The sequence below is a fragment of the Hemiscyllium ocellatum genome, chromosome 28 (assembly GCF_020745735.1).
Source record: "Hemiscyllium ocellatum isolate sHemOce1 chromosome 28, sHemOce1.pat.X.cur, whole genome shotgun sequence".
NCBI lineage: Eukaryota > Metazoa > Chordata > Chondrichthyes > Orectolobiformes > Hemiscylliidae > Hemiscyllium > Hemiscyllium ocellatum.
In genome coordinates, this window is record NC_083428.1 from 751340 (window position 1) to 773836 (window position 22497).

The 22497-nt window shown below is 42.8% G+C and overlaps 1 protein-coding gene across 1 annotated transcript in view; it reads left to right on the forward strand.

Annotated features, from left to right (window-relative positions):
- Positions 1–22497, forward strand: part of LOC132828794 (CREB-regulated transcription coactivator 1-like) — a 152293-nt gene that overhangs the window by 107503 nt on the left and 22293 nt on the right. The window contains exon 13 of the mRNA XM_060845891.1: positions 3232–3409. Coding sequence (XP_060701874.1) covers positions 3232–3409 — 178 coding nt within the window. The remainder of the gene's footprint in view (positions 1–3231; positions 3410–22497) is intronic.

The following is a 22497-nucleotide window of genomic DNA, read 5'->3' on the forward strand; positions in this document are numbered from 1 at the left end:
GATGCCATTTGCTGTTTTTCTCAGAGGGTGGTAAATGGGGTCCAACTCGGTGTGTTTGTTGATGGAGTTCTGGTTGGAATGCCAAGCTTCTAGGAATTCTCGTGTATGCCTCTGTTTGTCTTGTCCTAGGATGGTTGTGTTGTCCCAGTCGAAATGGTGTCCTCCCTCATGTGTATGTAAAGATACTAGTGCGAAAGACACACACACACCCCAAACACCACCAACTTCAACACCAAGGACAACATCATCAAGCTAGTGGATCTATGCCTTACCACCCACTTCACTTTCAATAACAAAACCTATAGACAAATCAACGAAACACCCATGGCATCTCCAATATCAGGGTTCTTAGCAGAGGCAGTAATGCAGAAGCTCTAACAAACAACTCCGCCAACTACTTTGCGTTTTTACATGCATGACACCTTTTGTTTTCACTAAGCAAAACAAATTAGAGGACACTTTCAAGATCAACAATAATACCCTTACTGGCATAAAATTCACTAAAAAGGAGGAAAACAACAACAAACTGCCATTCCTAGATGTCATAGTAGAGCAAACAGCCAATGGGGAACTTCAAAACAGTGTTTACAGGAAAACAATACATGTACCAAATAAAGAATTACAGATGTAATCATCCCAACACCCACAAACAAAGCTGCATTAGAACATTATTTCAACGAGTTAACACACTGCAGAATAGAGAAACTACGAAGAACAGAGGAAAATCACCTATACAACATCTTCAAAAAGAATGGGCACCCAATGAACACAGTCTGCCGATTTCTCAGCAACAAACCCAACCAAGCAGACAAAATGTGTCCAGAAACCCTAGCGGCATTCCCCTACATCAAAGACATCTCGGAAATGACTGCCACACTACTGGATGCTGCCTGACCTGCTGTGCTTTTCCAGCAACACATCTTTCAGCTCTGATCTCCAGCATTTGCAGTCCTCACTTGCTCCTGCCACACTACTCAGACCTCTTGGCATCATGGTAGCCCACAAATCCACCAACACACTAAAACCTGATGTTATGTGATTTTTTAACTTTGTACACTAAAACAGCAGCTAATGAACTTGAAGACCCCATACAGACACCAAGCAAAATTAATGTCATTTACAAAATACCTTGCAAGAACAGTAACAAACACTACATTGGACAAACAGGCAGAAAACTTGCCACCAGGATACATGACCATCAACTAACCACAAAAAGACACAACCCACTCACTAGTATCCTTACATACAGATGAGGAAGGACACCACTTTGGAACAATACATCCATCCTAGGACAAGCCAAACCGAGACACGCACGAGAATTCTTAGAAGCATGGCATTCCAACCAGAACGCAATCATCAAACACAATATCTTGGACCCATTTACTGTATTCTGAGGAAAAGAACAGGAAATGACATCACCAACCTAAGGAAACCTAAACTCATAAATAGAAAGTGGGTCACTAATACTAGTGCTTCATCAGAGGCTCATTGATGATGTTTCCTAGAATGGTGACAAAACATCTGAAAGCAAACCTTCCAGCTCAGTGAGCAAATCTGCATCCAGAATCACAGCAATTTATATTAAAGAAAAATCGGGTGCAGATTGAAGAAAGCAGTGGGAGCAATAACTTATAGTAATTAAAGATAATTCTAGGTTTGAGTGTATTCCATTTATTTGAAGAATGTGATGTCTGGCATGTGAATTAGCAAGTATAAATAAGCTCCACTCTGAACTTTTTATTAAGTCATGGGATGTCCATTTGCAGGCAGGGGAGTATTTAGTGCCCACCACATGGTGGTGTTCACATGCATCTGCTGCCCTTGTCCATCTAGTTGAGAAGTGATCATGGGTTTAGAAGGAGTTACCTCAGGATTTTGGTGAATTTCTGTGGTGCGTCTTGTAGGTTGTACACATTACCACTACTGAGCATCAGTGGTGGAGAGAATGGACGTATAAGAGTTTAAATGAAAGCAAAAACCTGTAAATGCTGGAAATAAGAAAATAACAATTCTGGAGAAACTCAGCAGGTCTGGCAGCATTGTAGAGAGAAAGTTAACATTTCTAGTCTGACATGACCCTCCTTCAGAACTGTCACATTGGACTCAAAACAAAGAGTCATACAGCACGGAGGCACGTCCTTTGACCCAAACTGGTCCATGCTGACCAAAATGTCCGTCCACGCAAACCTCATTTCCCGTATCCTTCTCATCCTTTTCTATCCATTAATTTGTCCAAATGCCTTTTTAAGTTAATGTACTTGCCTGAACCACTTCTGCTGGCAGCTTATTCCATATGCATACCACATTAACTCTGCTGTCTGCAAATGCTCATTGATCTGAACGTCTCCAGCATTTTCTATTTGTTTTACATTGCGAGCTTCACTGATTATGTTAAATTGGTTGTCGTGAAGCTATTAGTGTGACATGACTGGTATTTTCCACTGACATGGTGCTGCCTTCAGTACAAAAAATGTTCTGATCAAATCAAACAGCATATTCAGAAGGCACAGCACAGACTGTAAGCATATGCTTGCAAAACTCAAAACATCTACACCCCATGTGATTCTGCGATTGGGAAGCATGTAATGAAGAACCGAACGCTCTAATGATTTCCTTCACAACATTTACCCTTGAACCAACACATGCTTGTATGCTAGAACACATTCTGTGCAAATAGAAGGAATGTGTTAAGTCCTGTACCTTTTTTTAATTACCTGAGATCTTAGAGAGCCTGTTATTCCCCACTGCTTTCTCCATTGGTAATGTTTCAGTAAATCATAGTCAACATACCAATCAGTCTATGTTTCTTTTTCTCTTATATAAGTAAATTGTTGAGATTGTTTGTAATTTGACATTTTCATCTATCTTGATGAGTGTAAGATTAAAAACTTCAGCAACATGTCTTTCTCTTCATCAGTATTTAATCCTTCAGTTTTGTTTTGTATTTGATATTTATATCTTTCATTTTAATGTTGTCATTAATTACAACTGAACTGGAGGGTATGATGTATGGGTGTGTTTTGCTGTTAGAATCTTACTGATTCTGGATTGATCTGAAGTTAGAGTTACCTGGGCTTAAGGTGGACAAGGGGTATTATCATGTATAGTTTGCATTTTCTCTCACTCGCACGTGTTTTAGGGATAGGGGGTGCCCTCACCCAGGAAATTGGGACTGCTGCCCCACAGGATAGATCCTGAGCAAAATACTAACTGTTACATTCTTTATTTTAGCTTGAACAATTCAATATGATTGAGAGCCCGAGCAGCACCAATAGCTTGTACAGCCAAATCTCAACTTTGAACTACTCGCAAGCAGCAATGATGGGGCTGACGGGGAGTCATGGAAGTCTGCAGGACTCACAGCTCAGTTATACCAATCACGGAAATATCCCCAACATCATTCTGACTGGTGAGTAGTGCTCAATTCCGCTGGAGCAAAGCTTTCCTAATACTTTTTATCTCACCTGCTCATTAGGCAATCGTGGAACAAGAATCACAATTGGTGCAAGAACTTTGCAAATATGACACAGGCACAGTGGGCCAAATTATTATCTGTAATTTGCTGTTCTGCTGGTCACATTCTGAGAATAACAGCAGAAAACTGGAATGGGACATTGAAGCCATCTGGGCTTGTTTGGAGTTAAGACACCCTACTGAAGCAATAGAGAGAGAGCAGGATTCCCATGTTCCAGTCATGCCATCTCACTATGCCATCCTGCTACCGTCATTCCTGATTTCTGTTCTTCAGTATAACACCTACGCACTGGTGTAAAATATTGTTGCACCAGTACATGATACGGCAGCCGTTTTTGATTGCATTATAATCTGCCTTTAATGGAGCAAAACATTTAAAGGAACATTGAGAAAGGCAGGGTTGGCGGTCCACTTTCTGAATACAGGATTTTTTTTAGTGGAGATGAGGGAATTTAAAAAAGCTGGGATTCATATATTCACAATATTAATTAATGAATCAAAACTTCCAAGGAATGATTATGTAAAAGAACAAGTGAATCAAGGCAGAAAATACTGGAAATACTAAGCACATCTGGCAACCTCTGTGGAACAAAGAAGCAAGTTAATGTTTTATTTTGACACCTCGTTAAAACCGAAAAGAGTTTGAGGAGATAAGCTTTTAAATAAATACAAAAACTAGGAAAGGGTGGTGCAGGAGAATAAAAGAGAAGATGTATCATTGGTGGAAAGCAGAAATAATTAAATGACTAAAGGAATGATGGTATAAGGTAGAGGACAGTGATAACGGGTAGGCAGTCTGGAGGGGATATTAAAAGGCAAAGCAGAATCATAACAATAGTTGCCAAAGGCAAAAGTAATGGTAGAAGTTAAGATTGGAAATTGTAACATCAAGGTACAATATAGAAAGCTGTTAAGCACCCACTCAGAAGTTGAATTGTTCTTCTCACTTAGGTTGAGCTTCTTTGGATCACTTTCGGAGACTGAGTAGTTCATTGAGTGATAGAATCCTTACAGTGTGGAAGCAGGCCATTCACTCTAAGTGTACTCCGAAGAGCCCCAGACTGAATTTTCCCCCCATCCCTGTAACCCTGCATTTTCCATGACTAATGCACCGAACCTGCACTTCCCTGGCCATTATAGGCAATTTAAATGGACAGTCCACCTAACCTGCACATCTTTGGATGCTGAGAGGAAACCGGAGCAGCAAGAGGAAACCTAAACACATGAGAATGTGCAGATTCCTCACAGTCGCCTGAGGGTGGAATTGAACCTGGGTCCCTGTTGCTGTGAGGCAGGTGTTCTAACCACTGAGCCACTGCGCTGCCCTGCCCATTGATTAATGTGTGTACTTTGTTACAGGGAGTAACTGTACCTTGATGAACTGAGGGCGCAGCTGGAAAGTGTTACTGAGACACAACTTAAAGAAGGGCAGGCATAGCAGCTAAATATAACTGGTTTATAGGGTTTTCAAATGAGTTTTTTTTAAGAAAGGTGTGGAGGGTTCATAATGCCAGTTAATGACAATTGATGAGGTGACCATCTATCTGCTTGAGCAATCATAGTAGAACCATTCTCCCACTCTTTCCATATAACTCTTAAGTTATTTCTGTTAAAACAATCCAGTGCTTTCTTGGATTTCTCAATTTAACTTGCCTTTATCAAACTTACATGGTGGTGCTTTCTAGACCAGTAAGACCATAAGACAGAGGAGTGGAAGCAAGGCCATTCAGCCCATCGGGTCCTCTCTGCCATTTATGACACAAAGATTGGTGGAGTAGCAGAAAGCATAGGGGACTGGCAAAGAATACAGGAGGATACAGATAGACTGGAGAGTGGGGCGGAGAAGTGGAAGATGGAGTTCAGGTAAATGTGAAGTGATGCATTTTGGGAAGTCTTATTCCAGAGCGAATCATACAGTAAACGGAAGAGCCTTGGGAAATGTTGAAGTGCAGAGAGATCTCGGAGTTCAGGTCCATTGTGGACTGAAGGTGGCTGCACAGGTGGATAGAGTGGTCAAGAAGGCATATGGTATACTTGTCTTCATTGGATGGGTATTGAATATAAGATACTTAGGAATCGGGTGACAGGTTTAGACAGTACATTTGGATCAGCTCAGGCTTGGAGAGCTGAAGGGCTTGTTCCTGGGCTGTAAATTTTCTTTGTTCTTATTTAATCATGGCTGATGGGCGTTTCAATTCCACGTACCCACATGTTCCCCATAGCCCTTAATTCCTTGCAAGATCAAGAATTTATCAATCTCTGTCTTGAAGACATGCAACATCTTGGCCTCCACTGCGCTCCGTAACAATGAATTCCACGGGCCCACCACTGTCTGGCTGAAGAAATGTCGTCTCATTTCCGTTCTGAATTAACCCCCTCTAATTTTAAGGCTATGCCCACAGGTCCTAGTCTCCCTGTCTAGCGGGAACGACTTCCCAGTGTCCACCCTTTCTAAGCCATGCATTATCTTGTAAATTTCTATTAGCTCTCCCCTCAACTTTCTAAACTCTGAAGAATACAGTCCCAGAATCTTCAGCTCTTCATCATACATTAGGCCTACCATTCCAGGGATCATGCGTGTGAATTTCCGCTGGACACGCTCCAGTGCCAGTATGTCCTTCCTGAGGTGTGGGACCTAAAATTCTAAATGGGGCCTGACTAGAGCTTTATAAAGTCTCAAAAGCACGTCACTGCTTTTATATTCCAACCTTCTTGAGACAAATTATAACATTGCATTTGCTTTCTTAACCATGGACTCAACCTGCGAATCAACCTTTACAGAATCCTAGACTAGCACTCCCAGATCCCTTTGTACTTTAGCTTTATGAATTTTCTCACAGTTTAAAAAAAAATAGTCCTTGCCTGTATTCTTCTTTCCAAAGTGCACGACCTCGCACTTGCTCAGGTTGAATATCATCAGCCATTTCCTGGACCACTCTCCTAAATTGTCTAAATCTTTCTGCAGCCTCCACACCACCTCAGTACTACCTGCCTGTCTGCCTAACTTCGTATCATTGGCGAACTTTGCCAGAATGCCCCAGTCCCTTCATCCAGATCATTAATAAATAAAGTGAACAGCTGCGGCCCCCAACCCTGAATCCTGCAGGACCCCACTTGTCATCAGCTGCCATTCTGAAAACGAATCTTTTATCCCAACTCTGTGCCTTCTGTCAGACAGCCAATCCTCAATCTCCATGCCAGTAGGTCACCTCAAACACCATGGGCCCTCACCTTACTCAGCAGCCTCCTGTGAGTCGCCTTATCAAAGGCCTTTTGGAAGTCTAGGTAACATCAACTGGGTTTCTCTGGGTCTAACCTACTTGTTACCTCTTCAAAGAATTCTAACAGATTTTTTAGACACAACCTCCCCTTACTAAATCCATGCTGACTTGTTCTAATCCGACCCTGCACTTGCACGAATTTAGAAATCTCATCCTTAATGATGGATTCTAAAATCGTAACTACAACTGAGGTTAGGCTAATTGACCTATAATTTTCCATCTTTTGTCTTGATCCTGTCTTGAACAAGAGGGTTACAACAGTGATTTTCTAATCATCTCGGACTTTCCCTGACTCAAGTGATTTTTGAAAGATCACAGTCAGTGCCTCTGTTATTTCCTCAACCACCTCCCTCAGAGGTGGGCCAGGATATTTATCGATTATTTGGCCTTTTAGCTTTTCTAGGCACTTTCTCTTTTGTAATGACTACCATACTCAACTCTGCCCCTTGACTCTTCTTAATTGTTGGGAGATTACTGGGAATTGTTGGGAGTTCTATAGCTATTTCCTTATCTCCCATCACTAGCCTTCCAGCATCCATTTGGAGCGGCCCAATTTCTACTTTTGCCTTTCATTTGTTTCTTATGTGTTGAAATAAACTTTTGCTATCATTTCTAATATTACTGGCTAGCTTACATTCATATTTGATCCTTCCTTATTTCTCTCTTTGTTATCTTCTGTTTATTTTTGTAGTCTTCCCAATCTTCTGATTTCTCAGTGCTCTTTGCCACTTTATAGGCTGTATCTTTTTCTTTAATACATTTCCTGACTTCCTTTGTCAGCCATGGCTGTCTAACTCCTCCCTGGATAATCTTTCTTTACTTTGGGATGAAATTCTATACTGTATCCTCAATTACACCCAGAAACTCCTGCCATTGTTGCTCTACTGTTTTCCCCACTAGGCTCTGCTTCCAGTCGGTTTTCATCAGTTCCTCTCTCTCGCCCCTGTAATTACCTTTATTTAACTATAACATCATTACATCTGATTTGGCCTTCTCTCATTCAAACTGCAAACTGAGCTCTATCATATTGTGATCGCTGCCTCCTCAGTGTTCCTTTACTTTAAGATCTTTTATAAAGTCTGACTCTGAATAGCCTGCTCCCTTGTGGTCCCCTTCACAAGCTGTTCCAAAAAGCATCCTGTAAGCATTCCATGAATTCCCTTTGTTTGGATCCACTGGCAGCATTATTCACCCAGTCCACCTGCATATTGAAGTCCCCCACGATCACCTTGATCTTGCCTTTCTGACATGCCCTTTCTATTTCCCCGGTACGTCTTTCCTGGACCCGATCCACTGGTTACATGAAAAACTTTTCTTTGACATTGCATTTATTACCTTTTAAAACCACATTAAACCTGAGCCCCCTCCTCCTCAATACTTCTACAAGTGCAAACAGTTTCAAGTATATAAACAGCTGAGACAAGGAAGAATACATTCAGTCATCGATGAGGTCATGTTGGTTGAACTGAGGGTTGGAAAAGGAGCAGTCACACTGGTGGGAGAATACTACAGACTGTTAACAGATAGGGGGATGGATGAGCAAATATGTGGGCAAGTTGCTGGGACTTCTAAACAATAGGAAACTAATTATAGGAGATTTCAATTATTCGAACATTAACTGAGATAAAATTAGTGCAACAGTTATAGAAGCCACAGAGTTCATAAAATATATTCAGTCTAACTATTTAAAGTCAGTAAAGAACAAGTACAACAAGTGAAAAGCTATTTGTTGATCAAGTTAATAAAGTGTTAAGACGGACCCGCAGGGTCCCGTCTTTGTGTGTTCTTTTGGAAGGAGAGACCCACACTGGCAACTTTAGTTTGGCGCAGACTGCCGTTTATTCACAGAATCTTAACTGATACAACGAATTCTCAAGCATGCATTCGTTGGAGAAGGCGTTCTGCCCCCTCGTTCGGACTTGTCATAGTTATACTTCGCGCTGCCTGGAGTCCCCGGTTAGATTTTCCTTGTCCGCCTTCCTCATTGGCCGCATCAAGGTGCCTGTCCAGCTCCCGCTGTGCTTGACAATGGCATAGACGTCCTGGGGCCAGCGGTTCCGATCCCGTAATCAATAGTTCATTGTTTAGAGAATCAACTCTCATCACTATGCGTCTGACAGGCTAGCCGTTTTCTGAGATTTAATCAATAATTCCAGTAAGTAAATTAACAGGTACTTCTATCAACTATGAGTTCCGATAGAGCAATTCACACTGTCTGACAGTTACCGGTTCCTTTATTAACTATGAGTTCCGATAGAGCAATTCACACTGTCTGACAGTTACCGGTTCCTTTATTAACTTTGAGTTCCGAAGGAGCAATTCACACTGTCTGACAGTTACAGGTTTCTTTATTAATCATGAGTTTCGATGGAACAATTGACACTGGCTGGTAGTTACAGGCTCCATGATTTAATTAACAAAATGTATATTAATTACGAGCTCCAGACAGGTAGTCATGCAGTTGCCAGCACCAGCCCGCATGGCTGTTATTAACCGTTTCAGGGCTGGAACTAGAAGTGTCTGTTGCAGAAATAGTATTACTCTCCCTAGCCCTACATTAAACACCCTAGTAGTGTAATCACCCCAACAGAAGCTAGAAAAGTATCTCAGAATATCAGTGGCAGTAATCATAACTTGTTTAGATTTGGCACTGTAATGCAAAAATAGCCCAAGAATAAAAGTGGTACTTCAGAGAGGGACTGATTTTTACTAAAGTGTGTTTACCTTAATGACAATTGCTGCCAGAAGGTGAATTTATATTAGAATATTGAGGTTTTTTACGAGATGGAGAGCCTGCTGTTTAAGCACTATATTTTTTATTTTCTTTATTGTGAAGGGAACAGGAAATGGACTTTTGCAACAAAGGACTGAGAGAAGCATCATTGTACTTTTAAAAAGCAAAACCCGTTTTGGATTGTATTTATACAATTGCTTTGCAAGTAATGGGGGAAAACAAAGAAGAGTCAGCACAGTTTCGGAATGTGTACACAAATTGAGATTTGGTTGACAGCGGTTTGCTGATTGATTGGTTTATGGAATTGTAATTTGTTATGGATACCACAAGGCATCAGTCTCATGACTCTCAAAGTGGTTCCTGAGTAGCTGAGCAGTCAGTGGGTGTGAACAGTACAATGAGAAACCTTCTGACTACTGAAAGGGTGGGGGGTAGTGTACTGTCTCTTGCACGCTCCACATCGCACCACCACCAGCCCCCCAATTCCAAAGCATTAAACAAAAAACCTACTTGTCATAAACTGTTGGTTTTACCAAATAAATCAAAGACGTTATAATTTGTGAACCACCCTAATGTCCTAATGCACAGAGGGTAAGATTAAACGAAAGAAGAAAGCTTATGATATTCAAAGTTTGAGAGAAGATTTGTAGCTCGGGTGCTCGTTGTTGTGGTTCTGTTCGCCAAGCTGGGAATTTGTGTTGCAGACGTTTTGTCCCCTGTCTAGGTGACATCCTCAGTGCTTGGGAGCCTCCTGTGAAGCGCTTCTGTGATCTTACAATCCACTATAAATAGCGGAGGAATCTGCCACGTCCGGTTGTCAGTTTCAGCTGTCCGCTGCAGTGATCGGTATATTGGGTCCAGGTCGATGTGCTTATTGATTGAATCTGTGGATGAGTGCCACGCCTCTAGGAATTCCCTGGCTGTTCTCTGTTTGGCTTGTCCTATAATAGTAGTGTTGTCCCAGTCGAGCTCATGTTGCTTGTCATCTGCGTGTGTGGCTACTAAGGATAGCTGGTCGTATCGTTTCGTGGCTAGTTGGTGTTCATGGATGCGGATCGTTAGCTGTCTTCCTGTTTGTCCTACGTAGTGTTTTGTGCAGTCCTTGCATGGGATTTTGTACAGTACATTGGTTTTGCTCATGCTGGGTATCAGGTCCTTCCTCCTGGTGAATTGTTGTCTGAGAGTGGCTGTTGGTTTGTGTGCTGTTATGGGACCTAGTGGTCGCAGTAGTCTAGCTGTCAGTTCGGAAATGCTCTTGATGTATGGTAGTGTGGCTAGTCCTTCGGGTTGTGACATGTCCTCGTTCCGTAGGCTTTCCCTTAGGCATCTGTTGATGACATTGCGCAGGTATCCGTTTTTGGTGAATACATTGTATCGGTGTTCTTCTTCTTTTTGCAGTTCTGCTGTACTGCAGTGTGTTGTGGCCCTTTTGAACAGTGTCTTGATGCAACACAAAAGAAGTTGCATCAAGACACTGTTCAAAAGAGCCACAACACACTGCAGTGGACAGCTGGAACTGACAACTGGAAGCGGCAGAGACAAACCACTATAAATGCCGGAGGAAACATCACAGAAGCGCTTCACAGGAGGCTCCCAAGCACTGAGGATGTCACCTAGACAGGGGACGAAACATCTGCAACACAAATTCCCAGCTCAGCGAACAAAACCACAACAAAGCTTATGATAGTCGGCACAGTGGCTCAGTGGTTAGCACTGCTGCCTCACAGCACCAAGGACCCAGGTTCGATTCCAGCTTTGGGTGACTGTCTGTGTAGAGTTTTCACAGTCTCCCCGTATCTGCGTAGGTTTCCTCCCGCAGTCCAAAGATGTGCAGGCAAGGTGAATTGGCCACGCTAAATTGCCCATAGTGCTAGGTGCATTAGTCAGAGGGAAATGGGTCTGGGTGGGTTACTCTTCGGAGGGTCAGTGTGGACTTGTTGGGCTGGGGTGCCTGTTTCCACACTTTAGGGAATCTAATCTCATCCATTGTACCCTGAAGGTGGCTGCACAGGTGGATAGAGTGGTCAAGAAGGCATATGGTATGCTTGCCTTCATTGATGGGATATTGAGTATAAGAGCTGGCAGGTCATGCTAAAATTGTACAAGACTTTGGTTCGGCCGCATTTAGAATATGGTATACAGTTCTGGTTGCCACATTACCAAAAGGATGTGGATGCTTTGGAGAGGGTGCAGAGAGGTTTACCAGGATGGTTGCCTGGTATGGAAGGTGCTAGCTATGAAGAGAGGTTGAGTAGGTTAGGTTTGTTTTCATTAGTAAAAAGGAGAATCAGGGAGACCTGATTGAGGTACAAAATCATGAAGGGTACAGACAGGGGGGATAGAGATAAGCTCTTACTCCAGAGTGAAGGATTCAATAACGAGAGGTCATGCGTTCAAGGTAAGAGGAGAAAAGTTTAAGGGGATGCACGCGGCAAGTACGTTACACAGAGAGTGGTAGGTACCTGGAACCTGTTGCCAGTAGAGGCAGGCACAGGAGATTCATTTAAGGTGCATCTGGACGGATGCATGAGTAGGTGGGGAGCAGAGGGATACAGATCCTTAGGAATTGGGCGATAAGTTTAAGACAGTGGATTTGGATCAGGACAGGCTTGGAGGGCTGAAGGGCCTGTTCCTTGGCTGTAAATTTTCTTTGTTGATTTGGAAACATTAGCTTTTGGAGCACCGCTCCTTCATCGACTACTTTGCACATTCTCAGTGTGTCTGCGTGGGTTTCCTCCGGGTGTTCCGGTTTCCTCTCTCAATCCAAAGATGTGCAGGTCACGTGAATTGGCCATGCTAAATTGCCCATAGTTTTAGGTACATTAGTCAGAGGGAGATAGATCTGGATGGGTTACTCTTCGGAGGATTGGTGTGGACTGGTTGGGGGCCGAAGGGCCTGTTTCCACACTGTAGGGAATCTAATCTTAATTTAAAAAAAGAACTCAGTACTGCAGATAGCCTAGAGGAGTACAGAAAGTACAGGGATCAAGTGGCAATAAGGAAATGAAAGAGCATATGACAAAATATTATCAAGCAAGGTCAAGGAAAACCCAATAAAAGTAAATTACTGTGGATGCTGGAATCTGAAGCCAAAAGAGAAAATGCTAGAAAATCTCAGCAGGTCTGGCAGCATCTGTGAGAAGAGAAAAGAGCTGATGTTTCGAGTCTAACTGACCCTTTGTCAAAGCTCAAAGGAAAACCCAAAGATGCTTTACCAGTGCTATATATAAAGAGCAAAAGGATAATTCAACAAAAAGTGGGACCCATCACAGATGAAGAACGGAACTTGTGTGAAGATGCAGAGGATATAGAAAGAATTTTAAATGAGTTCTTTGTCTCCATATTCACAAAGTATAAGGATAGTGTGGGTATAGCAATCCAAGAAGAGCAGTGTGAAATGTTGGATAAAGTAATCAGAATGAGAGAGGAAGATTTAGAGGAGCCAGAATCCTTGAAAGTTGATAAATTGCCAGATCCGGATGAATTGTTCCTTGGGTGCTGGAGGAGGTGGAAATAGCAGGTGCTCTGAGGATTATTTTCAATCTTCACTAGACACAGATAAGGTGCCAGAGACCAGAGGAATGCAAGCGTGGTTCCATCGTTTAAAAAGGATACAAAGGAAATACCAAACAATTATAGGCCAATTAGTCTTAATTTGGTGGTGGCAAATTGTTAGAATCAGTCCTGACTGATCAAATAAACTGTCACTTAGAAAGGCATGGATGAGTTAAAGATAGATTAGATTAGATTACTTACAGTGTGGAAACAGGCCCTTCGGCCCAACAAGTCCACACCGACCTGCCAAAGTGCAACCCACCCATACCCCTACCCCTACATTTACCCCTTATCTAAGGCTACGGGCAATTTAGCAAGGCCAATTCACCTAACCTGCACATTTTTGGACTGTGGGAGGAAACCTGAGCACCCGAAGGAAACCCATGCAGACACGGGGAGAATGTGCAAACTCCACACAGTCAGTCGCCTGAGTCAGGAACTGAACCCAGGTCTCTGGCGCTGTGATGCAGCAGTGCTAACCACTATGCCACCGTGCCACCCTAATGGAATAGTGGAGTGAACAGATAAGTGGCAGATGGAGTTCAGCTCTGAGAAGTGTGATATTTTGTGTTTTATGGAGGTCAAACAGTAAAAAGGAATGCACAATAAACAGGAATATATGGAGATGAGTAGTTGATGTGAGAGTTCTAAGTGTGCAAGTGCACAGGTCCCTAAAGGTAGCGGTACAGGTGGATAAGATTGTAAAGAAGGCATATGGAATGCCTTCCTTCATTGGCAGAGGTTTGGAATACAAAGTAGGAAATAATGATGAAACTGTACAAGATGCTGGTGAGGCCACAACTGGAGTACTGTGTGCATTTCTGGTCACTGCAATACAGGAAAGACTTACTTCCTCTGGAGAGAATGCAGAGAAGATTTACTAAAATGTTGCCAAGGCTGAAGAAATGTAGCTACGTGGAGAGATTGGGGTTGTTTTTCTTGGAACAGAGAAGGCAGAGGGGTGTCATTGAGTGTACAAAATTGAGGGATAGAGAATATGTTTTCCTTGGCAGAGGGTTCATAAACGCTGCTGGTCAAAGCACAGCAGGCCAGGCAGCATCTCAGGAATAGAGAATTCGACGTTTCGAGCATAAGCCCTTCATCAGGCTTATGCTCGAAACGTCGAATTCTCTATTCCTGAGATGCTGCCTGGCCTGCTGTGCTTTGACCAGCAACACATTTGCAGCTGTGATCTCCAGCATCTGCAGACCTCACTTTTTACTCAGAGAGTTCATAAACCAGAGGTCGTAGATTCAAGCTAAGTAGCTGAAGGATTAGAGGGTGGTGGGTGTCTGGAATTTGCTACCTGAGTTGGTGGCGGAGTCAGAGACCCTTAAACCCTTTTTTAAAAAGTGTATCTGGTTTTCCATCATAAGTGTTGTAAGCTACAGAGCTATGGGCCTTGTGCAGGAAGATGGGATTGGATGGGGCATCTGGGTGTCTTTGGGTCAGCATGGACAAGATGGGACAAATAGTCCCTTCTGCACTGTGTTGTTTCTATGGTTTCTTGTTTAAAAAAAATTAAACAACCTGAAGGAGGGAAAAAATGAGAACTGAATGTCTTGAGAAACAAAAGGAACACGCTGTCATATCCTGAGGGCTCGTACCATTGATTCATGTCCGGAACATTCTTTTTCTTCTCCTCTATGCATAAGACTATTTTTTTTTGTATTTCAGTGTCTGTTTGCATATATAAGAGCCTACCATGTAAAATTGAACGTGCATGGGATTGGGGGTAGTGTTCTGGCTTGGAGACAGAAATTGTTGGCAGAGAGTTAACAAAGTGTAGGAATAAACAAGTCGTTTTCTGAGTGGGAGTGACTAATTAGATACCACCGAGATCAGTGCTTGAACCCTAGCTAATCACAATATAAATGATTTAGATGTGTGAATTAATGTAATATCTCCACATTTAAAAACAACACAAAGCTGCGCTGCAAGGTGAGCTGTGCGGATGATCGCAGATGCATCAATATGATTTGAACAAGTTGAGAGAGTGGGCAAATGTGTGGTAATGATGTGTGACATGGATAAATGTGGGGTGGGGTTATCCACTTTAGTAGCAAAACATCAAATTATCATCTGAATGGCAACAGATTGATAAAGGAGGGGTGGTTCAGTGAGACCTGGGTGTCCTTGTACACTAGTTGCAGCAAATAAACATGTAGGTGCAGTAGACAGTGAAGAAGGCAAATAAAACTGAAAGAACTGCAGATGCTATAAATCCGAAACAAAACCAGAATGCTGGAGGCTTCAGCAGATCTAGCAGCATCTGTGGAAAGAAATCAGAGTTGACTTTTCAAATTGAGTTGACCCTTCCTCAGAACTGATGGGAGCTAGGAAACATGGTGCATTGCCCTACAGCGCGAGGAAATTCAAGTACAGCAGCAGGATGTCTTGGTTCAGTTATACAGGGCCTTGGTGAGATCACACCTGGAGTATTATGATGTGAAGGACCAGTGTTGCACCAGGTGGACAAAGTTAAACATCACACAACAGGTTTATTTGGAAGCACTAGTAGTTGATGAAGGAGCAGTGCTCCGAAAGTTAATGCTTCCAAATAAACAAAGAAAACTTACAGCCAAGGAACAGGCCCTTCAGCCCTCCAAGCCTGTCCTGATCCAAATCCACTGTCTTAAACTTATCACCCAATTCCTAAGGATCTGTATCCCTCTGCTCCCCACCTACTCATGCATCCGTCCAGACGCACCTTAAATGAATCTCCTGTGCCTGCCTCTACTGGCAACAGGTTCCAGGTACCTACCACTCTCTGTGTAACGTACTTGCCGCGTGCATCCCCTTAAACTTTTCTCCTCTTACCTTGAACGCATGACCTCTCGTTATTGAATCCTTCACTCTGGAGTAAGAGCTTATCTCTATCCCCCCTGTCTGTACCCTTCATGACTTTGTACCTCAATCAGGTCTCCCTGATTCTCCTTTTTACTAATGAAAACAAACCTAACCTACTCAACCTCTCTTCGTAGCTAGCACCTTCCATACCAGGCAAACATCCTGGTAAACCTCTCTGCACCCTCTCCAAAGCATCCACATCCTTTTGGTAATGTGGCAACCAGAACTGTATACCATATTCTAAATGCGGCCAAACCAAAGTCTTGTACAATTTTAGCATGACCTGCCAGCTCTTATACTCAATACCCCATCAATGAAGGCAAGCATACCATATGCCTTCTTGACCACTCTATCCACCTGTGCAGCCACCTTCAGGGTACAATGGATTCCCTAAAGTGTTGAAACAGGCACCCCAGCCCAACAAGTCCACACTGACCGTCCGAAGAGTAACCCACCCAGACGCATTTCCCTCTGACTAATGTACCTAGCACTATGGGCAATTTAGCGTGGCCAATTCACCTTGCCTGCACATCTTTGGACTGCGGGAGGAAACCCACGCAGATACGGGGAGACTGTGAAAACTCTACACAGACAGTCACCCAAAGCTGGAATCGAACCTGGGTCCTTGGTGCTGTGAGGCAGCAGTGCTAACCACTGAGCCACTGTGCCGACTATCATAAGCTTTGTTGTGGTTTTGTTCGCTGAGCTGGGAATTTGTGTTGCAGACGTTTCGTCCCCTGTGGGACATTGGGACTATTACAAATTGGATGGTCTACACCTGAACCAGACTGGAACTAGTGTCTTTGGGGAGTTTTTGCTATTGTTGTTGGGGAGGTTTTAAACTAATGTGGCAGGGGTCTGGGAACCAGAAGAGAAGCCTAGTAGACAGCAAGGTGGAAACTAGAGACAGTAAGGAACAGGATCATGAAGTTAGCATTACTAAGGGGAAGAGTAGGAAGACAGCAGATGAACGCAAAAGAACTGGTGGTCTGAAGGGCATATACTTTAATGCAGGGAGTATAGTGAGTAAGGCAGATGAACTTAGGGCTTGGATTGGTGACTGGGAGTATGATGCAATTGTGATTGCAGAGACTTGGTTGAAGGAAGGGCATGAACGGCAACTAAATGTTCCAGGATAGAGATGATTCAGACAGGACAAGGAGGGAAGTAAAAGGAGGGGGGTGGGGACGGAGTTGCATTGCTGGTCAGGGATGATATCACAGCTGTGCTAAAGGAGGACACTATGGAGGGCTTGAGCATTGAGGCGTTATGGGTGGAGTTGAGAAATAAGAAGGGTGCAGTTACATTGTTGGGGCTGTATTACTGACCTCCCAACAGTGAGCGTGAGGTAGAAGAACAAATAGGTAAACAGATTATGGAAAGATGTCAAGCCAACAGGAGAGTGGTGATGGGAGATTTTAATTTTCTCAACACTGACTGGGATATACTTAGTGTCAGAAGTCTGGATGGGGAAGAATTTGCAAGGAGCATCCAGGCAAGTTTTCTAGAGCAGTATGTCAATAGTCCAACTAGAGAACAGGCCATACTGGACCTGGTGTTGGGGAATGAGCCAGGTGGTGGAAGTTGCAGTGAGCATTACTTTGGGAATTGTGACCACAATTCTGTAAGTTTTAGAATACTCGTAGACAAGGATGAGAGTGGCCCTAAGGGAAGAGTACTAAACTGGGCCAAGGCCAAATATATCAAAATTCAGCAGAAGCTGGGAAATGTGGATTTGAAGGGAAGTCCACATTTTAATATGTTGGAGGTTTTCAAAGATAGGTTGAAGATAGTGCAGGATAAGCATGTCCCTTTGAAAACAAAGCGTAGGAAAGGCAAGATTTGTGAACCGTGGATGACAGGAGAAATCGTGCAAATAGCCAAGAGGAAAAGGGAAACCTACATAAGGTCCAGGCAGCTAAGAACAGAACAGGCTTTGGAGGAATATCGGGAGAGTAGGACCAATGTTAAACCAGGAATCAAGCGGACTAAAAGGTGTCATGAAATAACTTTAGTGAGCAGAATTAAGGAGAATCTCAAGACCTTTTATTCATATATAAGAAGCAAGAAGGTAACTAGAGAAAGGGTTGGTCCACTCAAGGATAAGGAAGCACGATTGTGTGTCGAACCAGAGAGAATGGGTGAGATTCTGAATGATTACTTTACATCAGTGTTCTCTGAGGAGAGGGACATGATGAATGTTGAGATTAGAGATAGAAGTCTGATTACTTTGGATCACGTTGACATAAGGAGGGAGGATGTGTTGAGTAGGCTAAAGGATATTCAGGTTGACAAATCCCCAGGACTGGATGGGATCTATCCCAGGTTGCTGAGGGAGGCGAGAGGGGAAATAGCTGGGGCCCTGACAGATATCTTTGTAGTATCCTTAAACACAGGTCAAGTATCGGAGGACTGGAGAGTTGCTAATGTTGTCACCCTGTTCAAGAAGGGTAGTAGGGATATTCCAGGTAACTAGATCAGTGAGCCTGATGTCAGGGATCAGTGTTCAGGCTAATGCTGCTTGTGATATACATAAATGATCTAGAAGAGAGCATTGGTGGTCTGATCAGTAAGTTTGTAGATGACACGAAGATTGGTGGAGTAACAGAAGCATAGGGACTGTCACAGAATACAGGAGAATATAGATAGACTGGAGAGTTGGGCAGAGAAGTGGCAGATGGAGTTCAATCTGGGCAAATGTGAGGTGATGCGTTTGGGAAGTCTAATTCTACAGCGAACTATACTGGAAGAGCCTTGGGAAAAGTTGATGAGCAGAGAGATCTGGGAGTTCACAACGCGGCATCTCCCCCAGCAGTGTCCAAAGCGATATGCCTATTTTGGAGGGAGATGATAATCTGCAGTGTGACCAATTCACTAAACGTATCGTTCACAACCATTTCAGCATCGCAGATGCTCCACATTAAGTCCATCTGCAGCTCCAGAGCCACCATGCGGTCAAACAAGTGCTGCATCTGGGCACACATTTTGCAAGTATAAGAGTCAGGGGTGTCAGCCACGTCCCTGAACTCCAACATCAAGCAAGAGACACGTGACACGGGTCTGAGGTTATAAGCCTTAGCCGGCACGGTGGCACAGTGGCACTGCTAGCTCATAGCGACAGAGACCCGGGTTCAATTCCCGCCTCAGGTGACTTACTGTGTGGAGTTTGTACATTCTCCCTGTGTCTGCGTGGGTTTCCTCTGGGTGCTCTGGTTTCCTCCCACAGTCCAAAAATGTGCAGGTTAGGTGAATTGGCCATGCTAAATTGCCCGTAGAGTTTGCTGAAGTAGTAAATGTAGGGGAATGGGTCTGGGTGGGTTGCGCTTAGGTGGGTCGGTGTGGACTTGTTGGGCTGAAGGGCCTATTTCCACACTGTAAATAATCTAATCTAATCTAATCTTAATTCGACTAACTATTACCAAACAATGCACTTAAATGTATAAAAGAAAAGAAAAATCCTTACCTTACAGAGTCCTTTGCTTCTGATTAGAGGAGGGGAGCAGGAGGAAGCTACTGCATGTGTAGTATCTTGGGTTTAGCCACTGTCCAAATATATACTAAGTCCTTAGCTTCCTGGCAATCTCCTGATCCCAAGCGTCACTTTCGCTCTGTCTCCTGCTACAACTGGACAGGAAAGACCTGTTGGACTGTAATCTCGTGTTGGGTGATTTTAACTGGAGTATTATGTGCAGTTTTAGTCTCCTTATCTGAGGAAGGATGTTCTGATAAGATATTTTGCAACAAAGACTGATTCCTGGGATGACAGGTTGACATGTGAAGAGAGACTAATTGGTTAAGACTACATTCACTGGAGTTTTGAAAAATGAGGTGGGATCTTTTTAAAAACCTATCGAACATCTTACAGAGCCAGACAGGGTAAATGCAGGAAGGATATTCCCAATGACTCTGGGTTTTGTAACTGGAGTCACAGTTCAAGGATGTGGGGTGAACCATTTTGGTCTGAAATGAGAATGTTCTTCACTCATTTGTGAGCCTGTGGAACTCTCTGGCACAGAAAGCAATTGAGGCTAGAATATTGAATGTTTTCAAGAAGAGGTTCAATATAGTTCTCCAGACTAAAGGAATCAAAAGGTGTGGGAGTCATGTTGAATTGAGGATTAGGTTTAGGGTGGGAGTGGCCTGCTCCTTCTAGTCTATTTGTTTGTTTAGGAAAGTGGTTAGAATCTATTTATTTGTCATAATGGTAGCTTGTATTAAATGCAGAAACCTAGTCCATTGTTTCTGGTGACCCGAGTGTCAGACAGGTCATTTGGATATTCTACAGACTTTAATTTTTAACAAAAAAAAGTAATTTTTGTGACAATTCTGGAAGTGATGAGGCTTAATTTCTAACGTGCTGTCCATGTGAATGGGAGGTTGTTTGGGGTTGATTTTTAAATCAGAAATAATGAGAGGAAATGCTGAAAATTCTCAGCAGGTCTGGCAGCATCTGTAAGGAGAGAAGAGCTGACGTTTCGAGCCTAACTGACCCTTTGTCAAAGCTAAAAGACTTTGATAAAGGATCAGTTAGACTCAGAACATCAGCTCTTTTCTCTCCTTACAGATGCAGCCAGACCTGCTGAGATTTTCCAGTATTTTCTCTTTTGGTTTCAGTTTCAGCGTCTGCAGTAATTTGCTTTTATTCAGAAATAGCAAGGATTTGCAGTGTGGTATTGGTAATTAATGAATGTGATGAAAAGGGCAGGTTAGGTACTGCAGATAATAAATGCCACTGGAAATTCCAAATAATTTCCTGTGGAAGGCCGAGTTGTCCCTGATGGTCTTAAGTGAACTTTCAAAACTCAGGTTGATTGAATTGGTAGGTAAACTGGATGTATTGGTTTGACAGTGCTCAGAAGGTAGAAGTACTTCTAGTACTCACACACCACTCGCATTTAGTGGTAGTGCAAGTAAGATAATCTGATAGTGAAACATTTAAATTAGATACAGGACATTGTTGCTGGGACTGGATTATAGGGGTATAAGGAGAGGCTGAATAAACTGGGGCTATTTTCCCTGGAGTGGTGGAGGTTGAAAGGTGATCTTATAGAGATTTATAAAATTATTAGAGGCATAGTAAAGCGCTGCGTGGCGGAGTCCAAAACTGGAGGGCGTTAGTTTATGGTGAGAGGAGAAAGATTTTACAAGGACCTGAAGGGTAGCTTTTTCATGCAGAGGGTGATACATGTATAGAATGAGCTGGTGGAGGCTAGTACAGTTACAACATTACAGAGGATGTTGGTATATATCTGAATGGGTATATGAATAGGAAGGGATATGGGCTAAATGCTGGTAATTGGGACAAGGTCTGATTGGGATGTCTGGTTGGCATGGACAAGTTGGACCAAAGGATCTGTTTCTGTGCTGTATAACTCTATGACTCTAAATGCTTCCTTTATCCTCTGCTCATTTGAGTGAATTGAGTTGACTTGCGCTTTTCCAAGCTACCCTTTTGTTCCTAATCTACATATGAAATCCCTTGAGATCCTCCTTAATCCTACTTGCCTTGGATATTTCATGATCCTTTTAACCCTCCTGAATTCTTGTTTAAATTTTAGCCTGCTTTTTTTTATTCCTCAAGAGCCTTGTCAGTTTCCAAAACCTTATATATGTTTTCTTTCTCTTTTTTACTAAATTTTCAACATTTCTTGTCATCCAGGGTTCCCAACTCTTGCCTTACCTTTCGTCCTCACAGGAACATGCTAATCCTGAACTCTGATAAGACAGCCACATGTCAGATGTGGATTTACCCTCAAACAGTTGCCACATTCTTAATTTCTCCAGTTCCTGCCTAATACTGTTATAATTAGCCTTACCACAATTTAGCAGCAATCAACAATAGATTTGAGGTTATCATTGCACTCTTAATTCCAGATTTTTTTATTGAGTTAAATTCCACCATCTGCCATGGCAGGATTTGAACCTGGGTGTCCAGATTATTACCTGAATACCTGGATTAATAGTCTAGTGATAATACCACAAGGCCATCAACTTATCTATTCCTCTGTCTCCCACTGGCTTTTGGGAGTCATTTGTATAGTGTCATCAAGGTGATTGAACCTTTCTTATTCCTGAATTTTATCCATATTGCCTCAATGGATGAGTCCTCCAAGATGTCCTTTCTCAGTGCAGTTGTGACATTCTCCTTAATCGGTAATTAAATTTCCCAGATCCTTTTATATCCCTGTATCGCGGCTGGAATATCTGAACTATGGAACATTGAGCTACCATTCTCTGAACTAAATTTCTCTAATTATTGCAACATCATAGTTCCATGTACTAGTCTAGGCTGTAAGCTCACCTGCCTTATCTGTTATACTCCTTGTACTTAAATAATACGTTTCACATTGCTAGTCCCACATGCCCATTAACCTAGTCTTGTCTGTTTTTACCTATTAGACTTTTTGACAACCTCTATTATCTCCTCAGTCTCTGTAAATGATGACTGACTGCTCTGGTTCCCACACCCCCACCACAGTAGTTTAAATCCTCCTCAGTAGCACTAATAAACTTCCCGGCAAGGACTTGCGTGCTGTTCCAGTTTAGGTGCAATCATCCTTCTTGTTAGGTTCCTTCTGCCGTAGAACAGATCTCAAAAGATAC